Here is a 20,634-nt window from a genome sequence, read left to right as displayed (position 1 = left end):
AGGACTTCAGGGTGTATTTCTTGCGTGAAATATGACATGGTTTTAGGAAATTAGTGGGGCCCCCCACTTTCCTAATTGGAAGTAGTTTGTTAGTCATTATACACGAGGCTTTTGGTCTTTTAGTTTATTTGGTTAATTTTCTAATTAGTTTAGGTATATAGTTTTGGGTGGAATAATACTATATAAAGATCCGACTATATTCTGGGTTAATTAAGAGAGAAAGGTAGAAAACTTGGTGAGGCAAGTTTGAGGGCTCGTCTTTTGTAATCTGTAATTCTCTCCATACATAGTGAAATATTTCCCTGGCCCTTGTGGACGTAGCTATCATATTGATAGTGAACCACGTAAATTCTTGTGTTCTTTATTTTGTTATTGTTATTGCATCGTCTCAACACGCTTCCGCACATAACAATTGGTATCAGAGCTAGGTTATTTGATCTGGGAGAGATGATGGCACAACAGTTAGCTACAAAGATCGACAGATTTACGGGAAGGAATAATTTTGGACTATGGCGAGATAAAGATGAGAGCTTTGCTTAAGCGGCGAAGCAGTATCTGGAGACCGTTGACGTCGGGTTTCTCCACAAAGGTGACAAAGACTACCGCAGGGGCGGTGGCAGGTGCTGAGTCGTCAGTCATGGTGACTGAGGATCCTGAGTTGGTAACAATGGAGGAAAGGGCTCATGCTACAATCTTGTTATGTCCGCATTGATGTTATTACGTGTTGCGGTGAGGAAACGCACTGGCTTGTGGGCAAAATTGGAGAGTCTTTATATGACTAAAACACTCACCAATAAATTGTTATTGAAACAACGTTTGTTTGGCCTCAGAATGCAAGAAGGTATGTCACTTCGGGATCATCTAGATAAGCTTAACTCTATTTTACTAGATCTACGTAATTTAGATGTTAAGATAGAAGATGAGGATGCTGCGCTTATTTTGTTAGTTTCTTTACCGTTATCATATGATAACTTTGTAGAGTCACTTGTGGTGGGTAAGGAGACTTTGACCCTAGAGGAGGTGAAGTCGTCGCTTCACACTAGGGAGTTACGCCTGTAAGGCAACTAATGTTGTGGTAGATAATCGGGCTTTGGGATTGGTTGCTAAAGTCGAAAAGGAAACAGTTGGGATCGGAGGGAAAAAGAAGAAGTCTTATAGGCCTAAGTCAAAAGGACCAAGTTCTAGTGATTATTGCCATAAATCGTGGGGAAAAGGGTCATTGGAAGTTAGAATGTCCTAAGCCAAAGAAGGGAAATTTTGCTTCTTTTGCGGTTTGCACAACAATCAAAAAGTGATTACGACTCCGAGGATGATCTAGCATTGGTGGTCCAAGAAAAGAATCATTTAGGTGATAGATGGGTTCTTGATAGTGGATGCACATCTCACATGTGTTCTAAACGGGGATGTTTCGACATATAGTCATCATAGAGCACCTTTGTTACCATGGGTGATGGAGCGGTTTGTGAGGTCATTGGAGTAGGCTCTGTGAAGTTTTTAATGCATGATGGAAAGGTTAGATATCTCAAGGGTGTAAGGCATGTTCCACAACTTAAGAGTAATCTTATTTCTCTTGGAATGTTAGACAGGAGGGGTTTTCAATTTCAAGGAAAAGGTGGAGTATTGAGTGTGTGCAAGGGTCCATGGGAGTTTCTTCGTGGTGTGAAGTCAAAGTCAAGTGCAGGTAACTTGTATCTTTTACAAGGTAAGGCATTGACTAGGGGGATGTCACCTTCTAAACATTGTGGTAATGTAGAGGTGCGTCATACTAGGCATGTTGGTCTAGAGGGGTTGAATCTTGTTTCTGGTTTGATAGTTGATGATGTCGAAGGTGAGGTGGAGCTTGCCGAGGCTCTAGTGGTCGATGGATCAGGATCAACAAGAAGAAGTTCAACAACCGAATTGAAGAGTTCATCTTGTGTTGAGGATGATTGTGTCAACGGGAAGGGGGAGTTAGGGGATACTCCTAAAGGCCGGGTTGATAAAACAGATCGTCAAGAAGAACAACAAAGAATCTTTCAGTTACGGAGTGGTATGATAAGGTTTGGAAATTTCGAGCCTTGTATACTAAAAGGTAGCTATTTTGTCTCGAGCAACAAGTCTAAGCCAGAAGATGTCGGGTCGAGAGGTGATTTTATGGGGAGTCACCAGTTAGCTAGCGCGTCCTGGTGAGGGCGCAGGATCACCCTGGCGAGGGTGTGAGTGCTTCGGCGCGAGCACAGGTAAGGAGCCCCGACGGGAGCGTCCATGCCTCGGTGTAGGCATTTGACTCCGGTGTGGGTCAGGTTCTGGCTATAGTGTAGCTCATCTTGGCTAAGGTGGAGCTAGCACGGTGTCTCATGGTTTGAGACTGCTATCGGCAATCATAGTGTAACTATGGTGGAGGGCTCAGTTGACTGGAAGTTGTTCGTAGATCCGACTGTCCGAGTCAAGGTGGAGATTGTTAGAATATGACTCGTCCGAGTCGTTTTTGATTTGGGTATGTGAGAGTGAGATTAAAAGATGGAGCAAAAATAAACTAAGGAACTAAGTCAAGTAATGACCGAGTTGTGCGTACTTTTGTGCGGATCGCACGCACTACTGTGTTCAGGACTTCAGGGTGTATTTCTTGCGTGAAATATGACATGGTTTTAGGAAATTAGTGGGGCCCCCCACTTTCCTAATTGGAAGTAGTTTGTTAGTCATTATACACGAGGCTTTTGGTCTTTTAGTTTATTTGGTTAATTTTCTAATTAGTTTAGGTATATAGTTTTGGGTGGAATAATACTATATAAAGATCCGACTATATTCTAGGTTAATTAAGAGAGAAAGGTAGAAAACTTGGTGAGGCAAGTTTGAGGGCTCGTCTTTTGTAATCTGTAATTCTCTCGATACATAGTGAAATATTTCCCTGGCCCTTGTGGACGTAGCTATCATATTGATAGTGAACCACGTAAATTCTTGTGTTCTTTATTTTGTTATTGTTATTGCATCGTCTCAACACGCTTCCGCACATAACAGTGGATATGGTATCAATCAAGAGGACAAAATTATGGAGGCCTTAGACGATGGTCCTGGAGTAGCAGTGATGAAGTATGATACGGAAGAGCTCAACCGAATTCAAAGGGTAATTTTATTTATACTTGCACTAACTTTATTTATACCTTGTTATATTGTGAAAAATACTTGATTAAAAAAAATTAAATACATATGCAGGACCCAACAAGAATATATACACTTTTGAGGGAAGGGGTCTTCATGAACCCTCAAGATAGTCTGTATCGAATCAACCATTCAGTTGTGCTTAGTGGATATGATAACTCGGATTTGAGGAAAGCATACTGGATCTGAGACTCCATGCTGAGGGTCGCACCAAATAGGGGCCACTATCGAGTAACCCGAGCTTCCAGTGTTCAATACAATGAGGTTAATGTCCTCGTACAAGTATTTTTCCCCGTTAATGTATGGCTTGATATTCCCGATGATGAACAACTTATCCCCGCTAATGTATGGACTGAAAATGACGATGATGAAGATGAAGATTCTGATTATGATTAGTCTTCGGATGACCGTGAATCGCCCACATCCAATTTAATGCTTTAATGTTTCATGTCAATTAAGTCTAGTGAGTGCAATTTGCGTGTTTAATGAGGAAGACCATTGCTTTATATGGCCGGAGTAATTTGTGACCTAGGATTAGAGGTAGTAATTTCTCTGTTTTTCATGCTTGAAAGTGTGTAATAGTATTATGTTACATAACATCTTTTCAAGATGTTAATTAGTTTTACTTTGGTGATGAAGATTTAGTTGTGAAAAAGAAGATTCCTATATATCTCTAATGTGCTACCATGTTATGAATAAGTCGTAGGATGTAGCAGCTCGAAAACTATATGGTTGATGGGGTTGAGTTAAGTGATTCATTGGGTTGTCGAATTTGTGTATTGGGGGTAGTATGTGTAGATTTCAGAATAGTAGGTGACAAATGATGAACAATGGTGAAAATATGGAGACGGTGGTGAAGAAGATGACAATGGCCGAGTTATAAGTGATTTATCTGGATTTTTGTTTAAATTGGGGAAGATGGGTCTAATTAAGGAGTGAGTTAACGGGAAAAGTAACAAGTGTTAGGCTGTTAGCCTTTTGGTTACGGTATTGAGAAATGGTAACGTTTAAGGGCATTTTCTCTCTTAAACTAATTTAATAATACTTTTCTCACCAAACCTCATTATCCTTTTATTTTTATCCATAAATTTTGAGTCGTTCGATGATACCGGAATACGATCTGGACCACCGAAAGGAAATGGCCTCTCCGTTTCTTTTTAGGAAATGAAGAGAAAGTCTCCTCATATTACCTATACGCCGCTATATCATATCATTATTATAATCAAAAATATCTCGTATATTCAATATATATTACCATATACGCCATTATCATATATTTATATTATTATAATCAAAATATCTCAAATCTCAGATCCAATATATTACTTCCTCCATTCAACTCCACTCTACCTATTTGTATTTTGCACAAATATTAAGAAGAGTGGGGTTGGGTGGAAAATATTGTAAATAAATAATGAGGTATAATGTAATTAAGTGGGGTATGAGTGGAAAATGGTGGAGTTTGATGTAGAAGTAGTGGGGTATGAGTGGCAAATATTGTAAATAAGTAATGGGGTATGAAAACAAAATGGTCATTTGGCATTCTTTTTTAGAAAATAGGTAGAGTGGAGTTGAATGGATGGAAAAGGAAAGGTGGTAGAGTGGAGTTGAATGGAGGAAGTACCATATACTCGTACATTGCCATATCATATATCCTTAGAATCAAAAGTATCTCAAATCTAATAATCAAACAGAGTCATATCGTATCATTATTATATTGTTAAGCAATACGTATCTTGTTTGGCAAGTTATCTCACTAATAAAAAGAGGAGTCGTGAAAAATCAATAGCAAAATAGCAAAATAAGTTGTGTAATAAAACAAAAATGGGGATAATACAGAGCATTATACAGAAAAAAGAGATGAAGCAGCCTGAAAAGATGGAGATAGAAGGTAGTAAAGAGGAAGAAGTAGAAGCATATTTCGTGCCTCACAAACTCTATTGTGGTAATCCTTTTCCGCCTCCAGATTGTTGTCATGCTATTTCAATCGTAATTGACGGACCTTCTTTGAAATTATACGATGAGGCTACTTATAATTATTTACTCGACTTCGCTCTCATGGCTCGACGTTTCTCTTATCTTCATGTTCGATTTCCCCTTTCCCTTTCCTATCCTTTTCTTTTTCTTTTTTTTTTTTTCGTATATCAATTAATTCATTGCCGATACTACTTGAAATAGACAAGTGTTAAACCCTAATTGACCCGACTCAAATGACCTTTTTGTTTGTATGTGTCAATCACGCTTGTTAATAAATTGACAATTATTGTCCGTTAGGTGTAGTTTAGTAATTTATACTGGTTTGTTTGTATGTGTCAATCACGCTTGTTAAAAATCTTGTTGTGGAGCATTTTATACTGGTTTAATAATTTATACTGGTTTCTTCCATAATGATCTCCAGTTATTTCGTCATAAGGGCAACGGCAAGAATGTCAAGTCCTACACAGGCGAAGAGCTCCAACGCATTGATGCATTCCACCATTCTGCCACAACAGCTATCAATCAATATAACAATCTTACCAAGGTCGGTCTATTGCTTTTTCTGTTGCCTCTATTTACATTTATGTCAAATAAATATCGTAGTATACTCATCTGTAATTATTTATCCTTTTTGTAGAAACAACTACTCAAGTTGGAGAAGCTACTTAAGGTGAATTCTGTTTACCGAGGTGGTCCACTTCTTTACATGACCTTTTCCGCAATTGACATGGATTCTGCCAGTTCGGCTGAGTATAATGCTACCATTGTTGAGCTTCGCGGACAGCAGTTATTGGCTCTACTTATGCTTCCCTCTCCCGATAATATCAATAAGAATCTTGCTATTCTATCCATCTCTGGTATGATCCATTGAAGTGCGTGAACATCGCCTGAATGGCTTAAACAAAGGCTTGACTCGAGTTTCTCGACTTAATTGTTCAAGACTATGATTTGCAAATAAGAAAATGTGCATAATCAAATGTCCAGTGTTGTACCCCTTGATATATTGTTTCAACCAAGTAGTACATTACATTATTACGACATAGTAAAGCTTGAAAGAGAAAAAGCACTCCCCTTAATTCGTTTCAGTCAATTCTTTACGTTTGCTTATTATGTTAAAAGGATATCAAGTTAGGAAATAAATAAAGTATGAGGTTGCACTTGGATGTTGTTTAGGTGCTTCAAGCTCCCCATGTTTGCGAAGCTGTTATTACTCCTTGCATAAGACACTTTAGCGGCTATGGTTTACGTGTCGTCGTAGTTAATCCAGGTGGTTCCTGAATAGCAATAGCTGGTAACGTAGTTGGAATCAATGGACCCAACAACCCCGTTCAAGCTTAGAGGTTACGTGTTAGAAGTAGACCTGACAAAATCGACATGATGCCTTAATTAAAGACCCGAGCTTGATCCAAACTCGAATTGACACCACCAAATATAACGCGACCTGAATTTTTGTTGCTGGAAATTGATTATTATCTATAAATAACCCGGCATAAACTCTTGCCAACATGAAACCAATGGACTTGATCCGATCCGAACCCAGCGAATGAAAGGGAGTACTAGGCTATTGCGATAATTTCCTGAGATGAATAACTATAGATTTTATGTTGTATGCTCAATTTCATATCATCAACCTTTTGACTTTCATTATAATTAACTAGTTTTATGATAATAAGTCCATGTGGTGATAGGGATAATAATCCCATTTATTACTCTTTCCGTCTCAATTAGTTGTTTACCTTTTATATTAATTGTGAATGGTATTTTAATCAAAGGTGAATAAACGATTGAGACAGAGGGAGTACAATGTAAGAAGATCCGTACTAGTTCAAAAGTACAAACAAGGGATCATAAGAAGAACTAAGGAGGGCAAGTGTTGATCACATCTAAATAAGTAATGAAGGAATGGAAATTTTGAATTTCATTCTAAATGTTAAGTGTAAAGATGACGAAGAGATACCAATATCTATATATGTACTATGACTTGATTGTGCGATAACATGTTTTCGAAAAATTGGCATCTAACTATCTAGCAAATTTCATTATAATGAATTCTAGGTAATACCTTTGTTTCTCTGTATTGCTATTGTAGACTTTTGTGTAATTTTGGCTATACTTTCTGTGGTAGTAGTAGTCTAGTTACTGAAGATGTGAAATTGCTACTCAACTAGTATAACAATGCTGCATAGGTTAATTAGGTTAAGATTACACAATTTACTCCTTCCCGATTTAGTATCCGATTGCAGGATGTGTATCTCTTTTTATATCTAACTATCCGATTTAGTATCTCTTTTTGTATTGTCCATTCTGAAAATCATGTACCTCCTTGTGATTGCAAAGTGTGTACCCTGGTTACGTATTTTTTTTTCTTTTTCAGTCTCCCCTGGTGACTGCAGGCGCAAGAGGTACATTCTGATACCGATGCTTCGTTGCATTTTCTTCAACATTTTCCTTTCTGAAGCTGGTTCTTTCCTTATAGACTTTTTCCATCTAACTAAACTTGTAGATTTGTAAGTGTCAAAAGTTATGTTTAGTTTATTAAAAACCCTTTGTAAGTTATTACGACTGCATTTTTAGGCGGTACATGCCATCCATATATATGGACAATGACCGAGATTAAGACATTCAACTATAGATTCCGATTCATGTCACAAACCCAGATATGGTATCATATCAAGTAAATCTAGAAGGAATAAAGCTAATTGAGTGAAGCTGGACGGGGCGTAATATGCCGAAACTTGTGCATTACATCATTGGTCTCTATTATGAAAGGAAAAGCCACCTTTAGATTATTAGACAAAACTTCTTTGCTAAACAGACAACATGTAAGCCAGCTACCTGAGCAAGCTGTGTATATTACTACTTACTAGTAGGTTTTCAAATCCAACATTTTTGTTGGTTGGGTTGGCTTTGAGGATTGTGACCTAAGGAAGATATAGTGACTTAACAAGCACTTTGACCTACTAGGCTACTTGCTTTAAGGCTTATCTATAGACAAAATTTGTAATTAATACGAGTATTAGGCACAAAATGTATAAATAGTATTTGCAATTATTGTAAATCATGAGATTTACTAGTTGTCTACACTTTTTACATTCTTCTTTTTAGTGTGTAAAGAGAGTCACATGAGCGATTTTGAAGCCGACAAGTTTTCAATCAAGAATTGAAGATCATGACAGTATTGTCACTCGATATGTGAGCTAATACGTCTGAAAAACTTGTTCAGTATGCATTGAGCAAGAGAAGCCGAAGCCGAAGCCGAAGCCAAGCCCGGGTTGTATAACTTGCCGATTCGAAGTGGCAAGATAACACCGTCGATTGAAAAGCTAGCTCATCTAATTTGTAAAACACTTTTAGTAAGGTGCTTAATAACTTTCCTCAGGTTATAAATAAAACTGTTATATAAGATTTTTTTCCGAAATTGCTCAAATTAATTACAAAAAAAATCACATTTGACGTTTTTTTTTTTTTTTAAAAAAAAAATACAGCTTTGACTTGATAAGTTACTGTTGAAAATATAGCATTGACTTTTAAACTGAACAGAGCAGAAATGGTTGGTCTGATTAGCTGCACACTGGGGGTCCAATAGCTAGCCCACATGTACGAGCCCATTTACGCAATCTTGTGGTTTTGTGGATGGTGAAGCAGCACCATCATATACAGTTTATGGACCGTGGTCCATTGTTTTAAATGAATTCTTATTCAGTTATTCTTATTGCTTTTAATAATATTTTTTTTGTTTTTTTTTTTTTTAATTTTTTTACGCTTCCAAGTTACATATCAAGTGAGATAATACTAGTGAAAATTTCGTCTTAATGGGTCACTTTCATTTTTATAAGTTTTAAAATTATTTTAAAATTTATATTGAGAGACATCGTTAGTTATGAACACGTTGTTTTTTTTTACCTTGGATTATCAAATGAAAAATTACTTAATATCTTAAATATCTTTAAATCACAAAATATCAAAATTGTACCAACTAAAAAGGTTAGATAATTTCACCCTTGTAAGAATATGGTCAACATGGCAATATTTCAAATATTAAGTTGCAATAGAAAGTTATTATAGACTACATTTTGTCTAGTAAAAGGTACTCCCACAAATAACCTTTAATCATATATATAATCAACTTTTATCAATTATCATAACAACATGATTTTTATGTACTTTAATCTATCTACTATAGATGGGTAGTTTTCAAAAACAAATAGTCACGATTCACGTGCAGCCCACAAATTGAATTTTCTAAACTATAATTACTCGTCCAAAATACCTAATGGTTATTCTTTCGTCTCATCAAATTCTTTTTTTTAAAGCAAAATAAATGGAAAAACTCTTAAAATATCGGATAACACAATGAAATAAAATTTACACTAATTAAAGATTAATACTCCGTTTGTCCAATTATTTATTTACTTTTTATTATAAAATCTACTCTGTAATAAAGAACATAAAAAGTAGTCGGTACACAAATTATCGGAATTGAATGTTATTACTATCACACGAACTACACACTGACACAGTATACAACTACCTATTACTACATAGTAGTAGTACGTACATAAAGTATAGTACTAGATGTGCATAAAATCTCATTATAGATTGCACATATTCGTCTATAATTAAAAACGGGTTAAATACAATACCACATTTCTAATAGAACAAGTAACAAGTGGGGTGACGGGGGCCAAAAATGTCACCACTTTCAACTATTTAGCTACTTTCTTTACCATAGATGGATATATCCCCTATAAAGCAAGACTAAATTGGATGTGATAGGGGAAAATGTGAATATGTGATGTGTGGTTTCCTAGAAGAGTCTATGCCTTCTAGAATTCGAGGCTATTACTTTCGGATGACTTACGTAATATACGTGATTTGCAGGTTATTATGTATTCTTAGGGGTTTACCCAATACGCATAAAAAATAGCAAATACGGGTTCCTCTATCACCAAAAAAAAAAAGGAAATTATTACGGGTATGAATTGGGCAGCTGTGGATGTTAAGCTTTCATTTTCTTTAATTTTCAGGATAGTTGCTAAATCATACTCAATATTAGTTTAGACTAACTACATCCTAATCGACCTCTCAGTCTCTCACCACCTTTTAATTTTAATAATGATTAATAGACCAGTTTTGATTTATAAACTTAGAATTTATATTTATGTTATGCATAATGTAAGTGGTTAGACAATTTGATGGTGAGCTCATTTCTATACTCATGTAGATCTTGTACCGACAGTCGACACTTTTGCTGGAAGACTACATCACCTTTTTCCAAACTTGAGAATTCAATGCTAGGGTGCCATCCCATGCCAATTGATGCCATTGGGTATACAGTATACTAGAGTTTCAGGATCACTGTCGCCGTCTCATATGAATATATGATATTTAGAATATTGACGTTCACAGATCATATACTACCTTATATTTCATATATGTTGTTTCACTTTTTGTAATATATGTGAGTATTATTTTATTAAAAAGGGAATAATATATGAAATAAGGGAGTATTATAAATAAATTTGATAATAAAATCAATGAAAAATTCATGTAGTATTCTTGGACTTTGTCATTTTTCATGTGGTTACCAACTTTTTAAGTTTGTGTATATAAAACCCTTGAAATCTAATTTTTAAGCACAACATACCCTTTTTATCATTTTGAATTCTAGTTTAAGATTTATGGTCATTTGAAATTTTAAAAAACGACAAAAAAAGGTATATTGTGCATGAAAATCAAATATAAAGGTTATTATGTACACAAACATAGAATACTAGGTACCATATAAAGTAGCAAAGTTTAATGGTACGTCAATACCACATGAATTTTCCGTAAAATCAAATACGGAGTACCTTGATAGAACTAGACAAGTAGAGACCTACTTAATTATATTCCCATCTATATACTCATTTTTTTGTTGTCCAAAATTTTCATGAAATCTAATTCTAGTAAGAGGGAATATGGATTACTTTTTAACATTTAAAAAGTCTTTCACGGAGGACAAATTCTCAAGACAGAAGTGTGCTAATTGTACCTACTAAAACTGGATTTTGTCGTGTTTGTAGTTTGAGAATTGCTCTATTATTAATAATAATATTAATATAAAGTTGTAAATTAATATGAAATGAGCTCAACAACCGTCCACCGTTACGTACCAACTTGTTAAGTATTGTCCCATTAAAAATAATTCAGTACTCCGTAAGCTTAACAATCCACATCCGCTCCTACCGTCGAGTATAAATCAACCTCAATATGACCTGATGCCGATTGATCAAAAGTTCATTACTTGACATACAACTCATCCAATCTTATGAATCACACCCTTCAAATTGCGTGATTAAGATCCGATCTAAATAACCCGTTTGTTAATTTATGTTACATCAACAAATATGTCGAGTTTTGAATAACAAACTTTTAATTTATTTCAATCATCACAATATTCAAGCTTGCATCTACCAGTCTACCACAAAACCAATTAGGATTCTATATATTTATTTCCTAAAAGAAATAGACTCTTCATTTCTTTTCAACAGTCTAAATTTCATTTCACATCGATCTTAACAGTTCAACTTTCATCATGAAAATAAAGGAAAAAGAACTTAGAAACTGGAATAAGAAAACAATACTTCCACAAAATTCTTTTGTGAGAAGGACATCCCAACTCCCACAAAATGAGCATATACATTGAACAATATACATTTTCGGTCTCGTGAAAATGTTACAAATCATTAGGTATATAAGTATATTAATATAGTTAATATTTTGTACCTTTAAGAGCAATAGTAATAGTAGTTCTTAGCATTGGGGTTGTTGCAAAGAACTGTATTTTGAAAAGTTCTTCTATTGAATTTAAAAGTTGGTTCTTATTTTTAAGAACCAAATTCTAAAATAAGAACAAATTTTATACATATTGGAAAATGTACAACCAATATATAACTTTGTAAAATGTGTGAAACCATTAAACATTATTCATTTTAAAAGTTGGTTCTTATTTTTGAGAAGTGGGTAGTTAATACAAAGTATAATCCTTTTTAAAACTTATTCATGCATATGTTTGTTCAAAGTAGGTTGCGAAGTCGAGATGTACTTTTTTGTTAGTAAGTCGACGTGTACTTAATGTGATGACATTATAAACAAAGAAGAAACACATAGTTTTATTTACGTGGAAATTCTTATGTTAATGACAGTATGCAAACTTAAATTCATTTTGGTGGACTATCTTGTGAATTTGAGTTGTATTACACTTATAATCTACATAACATTCTAAACATGATGATGTAACTTGTTGCCTCAAGTCATATGCATAATCATTTTTCATTGTATTTAATTACTTTATAGGATAACAACCGAATATTCTACATCACGTTTCAATCCAAACAATAGTTGTGACCCAAATAATTGTTGTCGGAATCTTAAAATAGGACGAATTTGTCTTAGCAATGTAAATGAAAATACTTAATGAATGCACAATATCTTGCATATTGGCTTGTTAAATTACATAATCTATACGTACTACCTGCATGTTAACAAAAAAATACATGTAAGCAAATTAATCACCTTATAAGCAGATTACAAATACTAATCATGTGATTTAGAGATTAGTAAGGAAGGAACCAGAGTTGGTTATTTGACTTCATAACTATGAAGTTGAATATTTTTATTTTACGCAGAACTTAAATATTAATTTTTTAAATTTGTAGCTTTATACTATGAAAAATATGAACAATTAGGAGAAATCAACATGCAAACAAACTAAAAAGTTTAAACTTTAGTAGCAATGTAGCGCCTTTGAGATCCAAAATTTATATGAAATTGAACCATTGTTTTTCAAAGCACAATAAAGAGGAGGCGGATGGCATGTTTGTCTTCAATGTACATTTCACATGACCTATGGAGAATTAAGGATGAGTGATATAAAATGTGTTTGACTTTAGAGAGTTATAATATTGATTTTGTATTTGCTTGGTTCTCTTATTTCTATATTAGGAGGTATTTATACAAACTCAGTGAGCAACTGAAAAGTCACCACTAATACACTTAATTATGCAAATTCATTGTATCATAATTTCACTAATAAACTTAATTATGATAATTCTTTGTGTCATAATTTATACATACCAACTCATAGTCTCTTACTATTCCTAATAAAATGCAAAGAAAAATAACATAAAATGTGGCACTTAAAATTGCTTAACATGACACACGTCAAATAATAAACTACTCATCTTTTTCTTTTTATTATATTGTATAGATACTAATAGTTAAATCATTTACCATACTAAATTTCGAAAAAACAATTAATTTGGAATAAATTTTAAAGGATAATTAAACAATAAAAGTGGAATGGAGAAGATCTCATTTAAATTCATCATGAACACAAAATTTTAAATATAATTATTTTAGTTTTACTTACTATATATTATTAAACAATGCAATTTTTTTTTTTTTTTTACAAAAGCTTATCCTTTACGTGAAATAATTTCATGAACTAAATACATGGTATTACTACCCTTTTAAAATTCTATTATTAGTGTTTAATTTACTTAAGTATTACAAAATTTGTTTGTAAATTACTTAAGTTAAATAAATATTTTCTTTCCATATATTTTATATTTTCCAAAACTATTTTCCAAAACTTTACGTGAAATAATTTCATGAACTAAATATACGGTATTACTACCCTTCTAAAATTCTATTATTAGTGTTTAATTTCACTTAAGTATTTATAGAACTTGTCTGTAAATTACTTAAATTAAATAAATATTTTCTTTTTCATATATTTTATATTTTCCTAAGAAAATATTTTATATGATCTTTAATACTCATTTGTCGATTAAATAGTTCTATAAAACATCTTCTATATACAACAAAGTTATAGTAACAATAATAGTGAATTAGTGCCTTTAAAAAAAAGTAGTGAATTAGTGACAATACAAAACATTTTTTGTTTTCAACTTCATTTATTCTTCTTCGTTCTTAATTTCTTATGTATTCAGTTTTTTTATTTCGAATACATATAATACTACTCCATATGAAATATCTTGAAATTATTAACTTATAGTTAATGCGTATTTTTTTATTATAGTTTTTTTAGTTAATTAAGTTTAAAACTAATGGAATATGGATGGATTTTTAAAGAAAATAAGCGAATTAAATTAATGCAATATAATAATAAATTGATAATCCATGTCATATTATTTTGCCAAGTCACATTGTTATTGTGTACGTGGCTTTTTTTCATCTCACGTGGTATTGTCTACGTGGCATTTTTAGGCTAGCCTTTTAATAATATTTTATAGATTTACTTCCAAAAAACAGACAAATGCGGCAAAAATAAAAATATTACAACTCAAAAATCCCACCTTTTATACAATAAATACAAATACAATACCCCCAATAAAATACATCTACGCGGACTTAACATCGGATAAAACAGAATAGTCTGATTCAAAGATTACAAAATGTTATGCTAAAAAGTACGGAGTATACTGAAATCTCCACGTCGAGATTTTAAACCTTCAATCAAAGGTTTGACGTTAGGGTTTGGAAAACAAAAAATTCCATTGTTTAGCGAGGACAACTACTTCTGTTAATCCCCGTCGTCTACTTCCTAGGTTTTTGTGTTAATTGAGGCCAATATATAGGAATGAGAAAGACTGTCTTTATGAGAGTAACAACCTTAGATAGAGTTTGTTAGAATCAGTTAGTTAGGAGTCGGTTGTTATAAGTTAGTTAGATGATGCAAGTAACTAACTACAACCAACCTACTACTATAAATACGCTTTCATATCATCATTGTAACTTACCAATTATGAAATACAAAAGATTATTTCTCTGAATTTTGAAACCCTCTTTCTTTATTAATCTTCATCTCTACATTCATCATTCATCATGATATTCATCAATCATTAATAGAATTCATGATTGTTCATATGGTATCAGAGCTAGGTTGATCCTAATAATTCGCTTCCCCAATTTAATCTCAATTTTTTAGTTTAATTCAAATCACTTTTTTTTTAAACATTCTTATATCACTCAAATCTCTACAAAATGCCTGAAAACATTTCAGATGATAGTCTCTATTCACTTCTTGATGATCCTCTGTTCATCTCACCTACCGATCAACCATCTTTGACACTCTTCTCCTCCCTCTTCAATTACACCAATTTCTTACAATGGCAAAGGGAAGTGTTGTGGGCTCTTATGTCTAAAAATAAAGTTGGGTTTGTTTCTGGTAAGTGCGAAATTCCTGCGCAAACTGACAAGAAATATAATTCTTGGATCAGATGTGATCTTCTAGTTTTAAGGTGGATCAAGAACTCTTTGGAGCCAAAGCTACGTAAGAACTTCCAGTACGCTATTTCTGCCAAGAACATATGGACTGACATTGTTGAACAGTTTGGTCAACCAAATGTTCTGGAATTATATTATTTGAAGAAGGATTTAAGCAATTTCTCTCAAGACAATCTCTCCTTGCTTGAGTATTATAGGCAGATTAAAAGTCTTGGGAGAATATTGATCGGATGGATCCCATACCACAGTGTACTTGTGGATAATAGGGAAATGCACTTGTCAATTGCTCAAACGTCTGGTTATTTGAGAGAATCAGTCCAAGTTAATTCAACTGCTGATGGGACTAAATGCAGGATATGAGCAAGTGCAGACCAATTTGCTTACAATGGAGCCTTTGCCACCAATTAACAAGGCATTGAGTCTATTACAGAAGATAGAGAAACAAAATATCATCAATGATGTTACTTCTTATGTAGTCCTGGAATCTGTGACGTATGCAACCAAGAAGCAATATTCAACAACTACTTCTATTGATGAAGATAGAGAAACAAAAGATCGATCATCAATGATGTTACTTCTGATGTAGTCCTGGAATCTGTGACGTATGCAACCAAGAGGCAATATTCAACAACTACTTCTATTGATGAAACAAAAGATCATCAATGATGTTACTTCTGGTGTAGTTCTGGAATCTGTGACGTATGCAACCAAGAGGCAATATTCAACAACTACTTCTATTGATGAAGCTTCCAGGAAACGCCCAAAGGCAGATGATCCCATTGTTGGTGCTAAGTACTGCACTCACTGTGAGAAACCAAGCCATGATGTCTCAGAATGTCGCAAGTTTATGACTTGTACTCATGGTAAAATCAAGGGTCACCCCATTGAAAAATGTTATAAGTACAGGGCACTTATGGAAAAGAGTGGCAAAGGAAGAGGTTCTAATACCTATACTAGGTCTGCTAATAATGTTGGCTTGGTTCTTGACAATCAAGATTATCAATATGCAGCTGCCACACCTTTTGATAATTCTCATGTTGCTCTGCCTAATGCTTCTTCTTCTTCTCAAATGCCATATGTGTCATCCAACAATATTCATGTTAATGCTGATTTTGTTCAGGGTATTGTTAATTCTGTGATGACAAAGGTGTTGCAGGCTATCTCAGACCAGTCAACCAATCCTTCTCCTTCATTACATTCTTCTGTGAATTTTGCTGGTATGGTTTCTTCTTTTCATGCTTGGGCAGATGCCAGTCTTTCTACTAATTTGGAATGGATTATTGACATTGGGGCATCTAACCATATGTCCTGTACTTTAGCCTTGCTTACTGATCTTCAATACTTGCCTTAGCCTGTTTATGTTGGTTTACCTGATGGCACTGTGAAAATAGTTAGACAATCTGGTAAAGTCAAGTTCAGCAGTTCTATCACATTGCAGAATGTTCTGTATATTCCAGATTTTCAACAAAATTTATTGTCAGTTGGCAAATTGATTGCAGCTACTGGGTTAATTGTGTTATTTTTGGATTCTTACTGTGTTTTTCAGGACTCTTCAACTAAGGACACAGTTGATGTGGCCAAGAGAGTTGGAGATATCTTTAAGATGAGACTAAATAAGAAGTTAGACTTCATAGATTGTAATAAGAATAGCATTACACTTCAGAATTTTAGTTATGTAATGCTTGATTCTGCTAAAAATGTTGGTGTATTTCATGCTAGATTGGGACATAGTTCCTTAGATAAGATGAAGCATGCATGTAAACTCGAGTAAGTTCAAATAAAGAAGTTTTTTTATGATACTTGTGTTCTAGCCAAACATCATGCCTTGCCATTTCAAAGAAGTCTTTCATATGCAAGTAATTGTTTTGATTTAGTCCACACGGATGTTTGGGGACCTTATAGAATCCCAACTCTCACAAGTGCTAGGTCCTTCCTAACGATATTAGATGATCATTCTAGGCTTATTTGGACATTTCTGGTGCATAATAAGACACAGGTTCCTGACTTGATCAAATCATTCATTTTCTATGTTGAGACACAATTTCAATCTCACATAAAGATCATTAGGTCAGATGATGGGATTGAGTTTTTTCAAACTCAATATGGACAATTCTTTAAGGACAAGGATATTGTCCATCAAAGTTCTATAGTTAGGAGGCCACAACAGAATGGCACAGTTGAAAGAAAGTATAGACATTTGCTAGATACTGCTAGAGCTATTCAGTTGTAATCTGTTGTTCCTTTAAAATTTTGGGGGGAGTGTTTGCTCACTGCTACTTATATAATTAATAAGTTGCTCTCTGCTGCCTTGAAATGGAAAACACCATTTGAGGTTTTATTTTATACTTTGCATGATTATAGTGAGCTTAGAATTTTTGGCTCACTATGCTTTGCTTCAATGCCTCCCACTGCCACTGATAAGTTTCAAAAAAGGGCAAGAAGGTGCTTGTTCATTGGGTATCCTTTCAACCAAAAAGGTTATAAGCTTTATGACACGGAGAATCATAAAATATTTACAAGTAGGGATGTTATTTTCAAAGAATGCATCTATCCTTATAAACTTGATCATACATTGGGACATGAAAAGTCTGATCAGCACAATTCTAGTTTTTTAACTAGTGATTATGGTTACTTGCCCTTGGATTTCTTTCATAATCCTGACAATTCAGTCCATGGTTTTGGTTCAGCTCAAAATGATGATGGTCAGTCAAGCACACCCAATGTATCTAACAATAATAATAAGGTGATCAACACTGATTCAGTTGTTGAACAAAGGATAGTTGATTTCAATAACACTGAACAACCTTCAGCAACACATAATGACATAGCAACAGTCCATAATGAGAATGTTGCAGCTGAGAATGTCATTCAGACTAATAACAAAAATGCATCAGATGCCCTTATAAGAAGATCAGTAAGAATGAGGCACCCTCCACCTGGCTCAAAGGGTTTCATTGTCCAAAAGTTGGCCTGAAACATTCTACAGCTTTACATGCTAAGATTTTAAATGAGTTGCAGATGTTTGACAGAGGTTATGTGAAATCATTGTGTAATGTTATTGAAGCCTATGAACCAAGTTATTATCATCAGGCTTGCCATGATCAGAAATGGATTAAAGCAATGAATGTTGAGCTTACAGCTTTAGATGCTAATCACACTTGGGATTTGGTTTAATTACCTCCAAACAAGAAGGCCATTGGATGCAAGTGGGTGTACAAAATCAAACACAAAGCAGATGGTTCTATTGAAAGGTATAAAGTAAGACTAGTAGCAAAGGGGTACAATCAAGTGAAGGACAAAGATTACAAGCATAGTTTCTCCCCTATAGCAAAGTTTTCAACAGTCAGGATCTTATTAGCAGTTGTAGCCATGAAAAATTGGCATCTACATCAGCTTGATATTAACAATGCTCTTCTTCATGGTTATCTAGATGAAGAAGTGTATATGAAGCCTCCCTTGGGTTATACAAAGGCCTCTAAAGATCAAGATTGCATACTGAAGAGATCCTTATATGGTCTTAAGCAGGCTTCAAGGCAATGTAACCTTGAATTGACCAAGTTTTTGGTACAATCAGGGTTTGTTCAGTCAAAGTTGGATTATTCATTATTTCTCAAAGTCAATCCAATCACTAAAACGTTCATGGCAGCTTTGGTTTATGTGGATGATGTGCTCTTAACAGATGAAGACATTGCTGATATTCAGAGTCTTAAAATTGTCTTGCACAACAAATTCACAGTAAAAGACTTGGGAACTATGAGATACTTTCTGGGGTTAGAAGTGGCCATAAATGAGAAAGGAATCATACTTAATCAAAGGAAGTACACATTGGATATTATTACAGATGTTGGCTTTGCAAATACAAAACCTGTTACTTGTCCTATGCAAAAAGGATTAAAATTATCCATTGATTCAGGTACATTATTACAAGAACCTGGGAAATAAAGAAGGCTAATTGGTAGACCCCTCTACTTAGCTTGACTATACTAGATATATCCTATACTATCCAACATCTAAGCCAGTTTTTGACACAGCCAAGAGAACCTCATTATTTGGCAGCTCAACATCTTATAAGATATCTCTCAGGACAGTCAATGTAGGTCTCTTCTACTCTGTTGTTGCTGCTCCAACTCTTACAACATATTCTAATGCAGATTGGGTAGGCTGTTAGTTCAGCAGTAGGTCTCTCAGTGGGTTTTGCCTTCTTCTAGGTTCTTCCTTAATCTCCTGGAAAACGAAAAAGCAGAAAACTGTCAGCAAGAGTTCAGCAGAAGCTGAATATAGATCCATGTCCTATACTACAAATGCGATGGTATGGACAACATGCATTTTGGCAGAGTTGCAGATACATGTTCAGCATCTCATTCCTTTTCTATGTGATAAAAAACCAGCAGAGTACATTGCACAAAATCATGTGTTCCACGAAAGAACAAAACACCTAAATGTAGACTGCCATTTTGTTCATGACAAGCAACAGGAAGGATTCCTCATCACCAGGCATGTAACCAGCAAACAGCAACTTGCTGATATCATGGCAAAGCCCTTGGGAGTCAATGAAAATTGTTATCTTTCTTCCAAGCTTGGTCTCCAATTGCCCAAATGGAGTCCAACTTGAGGGGGGAATATGAGAATAACAACCTTAGATAGAGTTTGTTAGAATCAGTTAGTTAGGAGTCAGTTGTTATAAGTTAGTTATATGATGTAAGTAACTAACTACAACCAACCTACTACTATAAATACACTCTCATATCATCATTGTAACTTACCAATTATGAAATACAAAAGATTATTTCTCTGAATTCTTAAACCCTCTTTCTTTATTAATCTTAATCTCTACATTCATCATTCATCATGATATTCATCAATCATTAATAGAATTCATGATTGTTCATAGTCTTACACTAAAATGGTGAGACATAATCATTAAACATACTAGAAACTAACTAAAAAACAAAGGATAACTCCCAAAGTAATTTATGGTGTAAAAAATACTCTCCTAGAGTCTCCTAGGGTTCCGTCTAATTTTCTATTAGAGTTCTCCTGCAACTCGAGGTTTTTCTCTCGATTTCGATCATGAGAAGATCTTTTCTGCTTTGTTTCTTTCGTTTTTCTATGCAGGTTCAGGGGAAGTGTGCGATACAAGACCACACACGGAACGGTTCAAAGTCGATGGCGAATAGGGGGAACGCGGTGTGGATGTGGTTGAATGGGATGATGATAGGGACGACG

At 34.4% G+C, this 20,634-nt stretch overlaps 3 protein-coding genes across 3 annotated transcripts; all 3 read left to right on the top strand.

Moving 5' to 3' along the window:
* Positions 1–4,958: 4,958 nt before the first annotated feature.
* Positions 4,959–6,030, top strand: LOC141622021 (uncharacterized). The gene is made up of 3 exons (XM_074438102.1): positions 4,959–5,223; positions 5,537–5,659; positions 5,753–6,030. Exons 1-3 carry the CDS (start codon positions 4,963–4,965, stop codon positions 5,984–5,986), a joined length of 618 nt encoding a protein of 205 aa, XP_074294203.1. The 5' UTR covers positions 4,959–4,962; the 3' UTR covers positions 5,987–6,030.
* A 9,135-nt stretch (positions 6,031–15,165) lies between these two features.
* On the top strand, positions 15,166–15,994 carry LOC141620691 (uncharacterized). The gene is made up of 2 exons (XM_074437497.1): positions 15,166–15,706; positions 15,762–15,994. Exons 1-2 carry the CDS (start codon positions 15,166–15,168, stop codon positions 15,992–15,994), a joined length of 774 nt encoding a protein of 257 aa, XP_074293598.1.
* A 1,812-nt stretch (positions 15,995–17,806) lies between these two features.
* On the top strand, positions 17,807–18,582 carry LOC141620690 (uncharacterized). The gene is made up of 2 exons (XM_074437496.1): positions 17,807–18,322; positions 18,427–18,582. The coding sequence occupies exons 1-2, from the start codon at positions 17,807–17,809 to the stop codon at positions 18,580–18,582; spliced, it is 672 nt and encodes a 223-aa protein (XP_074293597.1).
* Positions 18,583–20,634: the final 2,052 nt, after the last annotated feature.

The sequence above is a fragment of the Silene latifolia genome, chromosome X (genome assembly GCF_048544455.1).
Source record: "Silene latifolia isolate original U9 population chromosome X, ASM4854445v1, whole genome shotgun sequence".
NCBI classification, from domain to species: Eukaryota; Viridiplantae; Streptophyta; class Magnoliopsida; order Caryophyllales; family Caryophyllaceae; genus Silene; species Silene latifolia.
This window is presented reverse-complemented; position numbering and strand designations above follow the sequence as displayed.

Coding starts and splice junctions, on each gene's coding strand:
- LOC141620690 (XM_074437496.1), top strand. CDS start 17,807: ATGCCTCCCACTGCCACTGATAAGTTTCAAAAAAGGGCAAGAAGGTGC. Junction 18,323..18,426: donor ATGCCCTTATAAGAAGATCA/GTAAGAATGAGG, acceptor AATGAGTTGCAG/ATGTTTGACAGAGGTTATGT.
- LOC141622021 (XM_074438102.1), top strand. CDS start 4,963: ATGGGGATAATACAGAGCATTATACAGAAAAAAGAGATGAAGCAGCCT. Junction 5,224..5,536: donor GACGTTTCTCTTATCTTCAT/GTTCGATTTCCC, acceptor AATGATCTCCAG/TTATTTCGTCATAAGGGCAA. Junction 5,660..5,752: donor AATATAACAATCTTACCAAG/GTCGGTCTATTG, acceptor TCCTTTTTGTAG/AAACAACTACTCAAGTTGGA.
- LOC141620691 (XM_074437497.1), top strand. CDS start 15,166: ATGCCTGAAAACATTTCAGATGATAGTCTCTATTCACTTCTTGATGAT. Junction 15,707..15,761: donor GTCAATTGCTCAAACGTCTG/GTTATTTGAGAG, acceptor GACTAAATGCAG/GATATGAGCAAGTGCAGACC.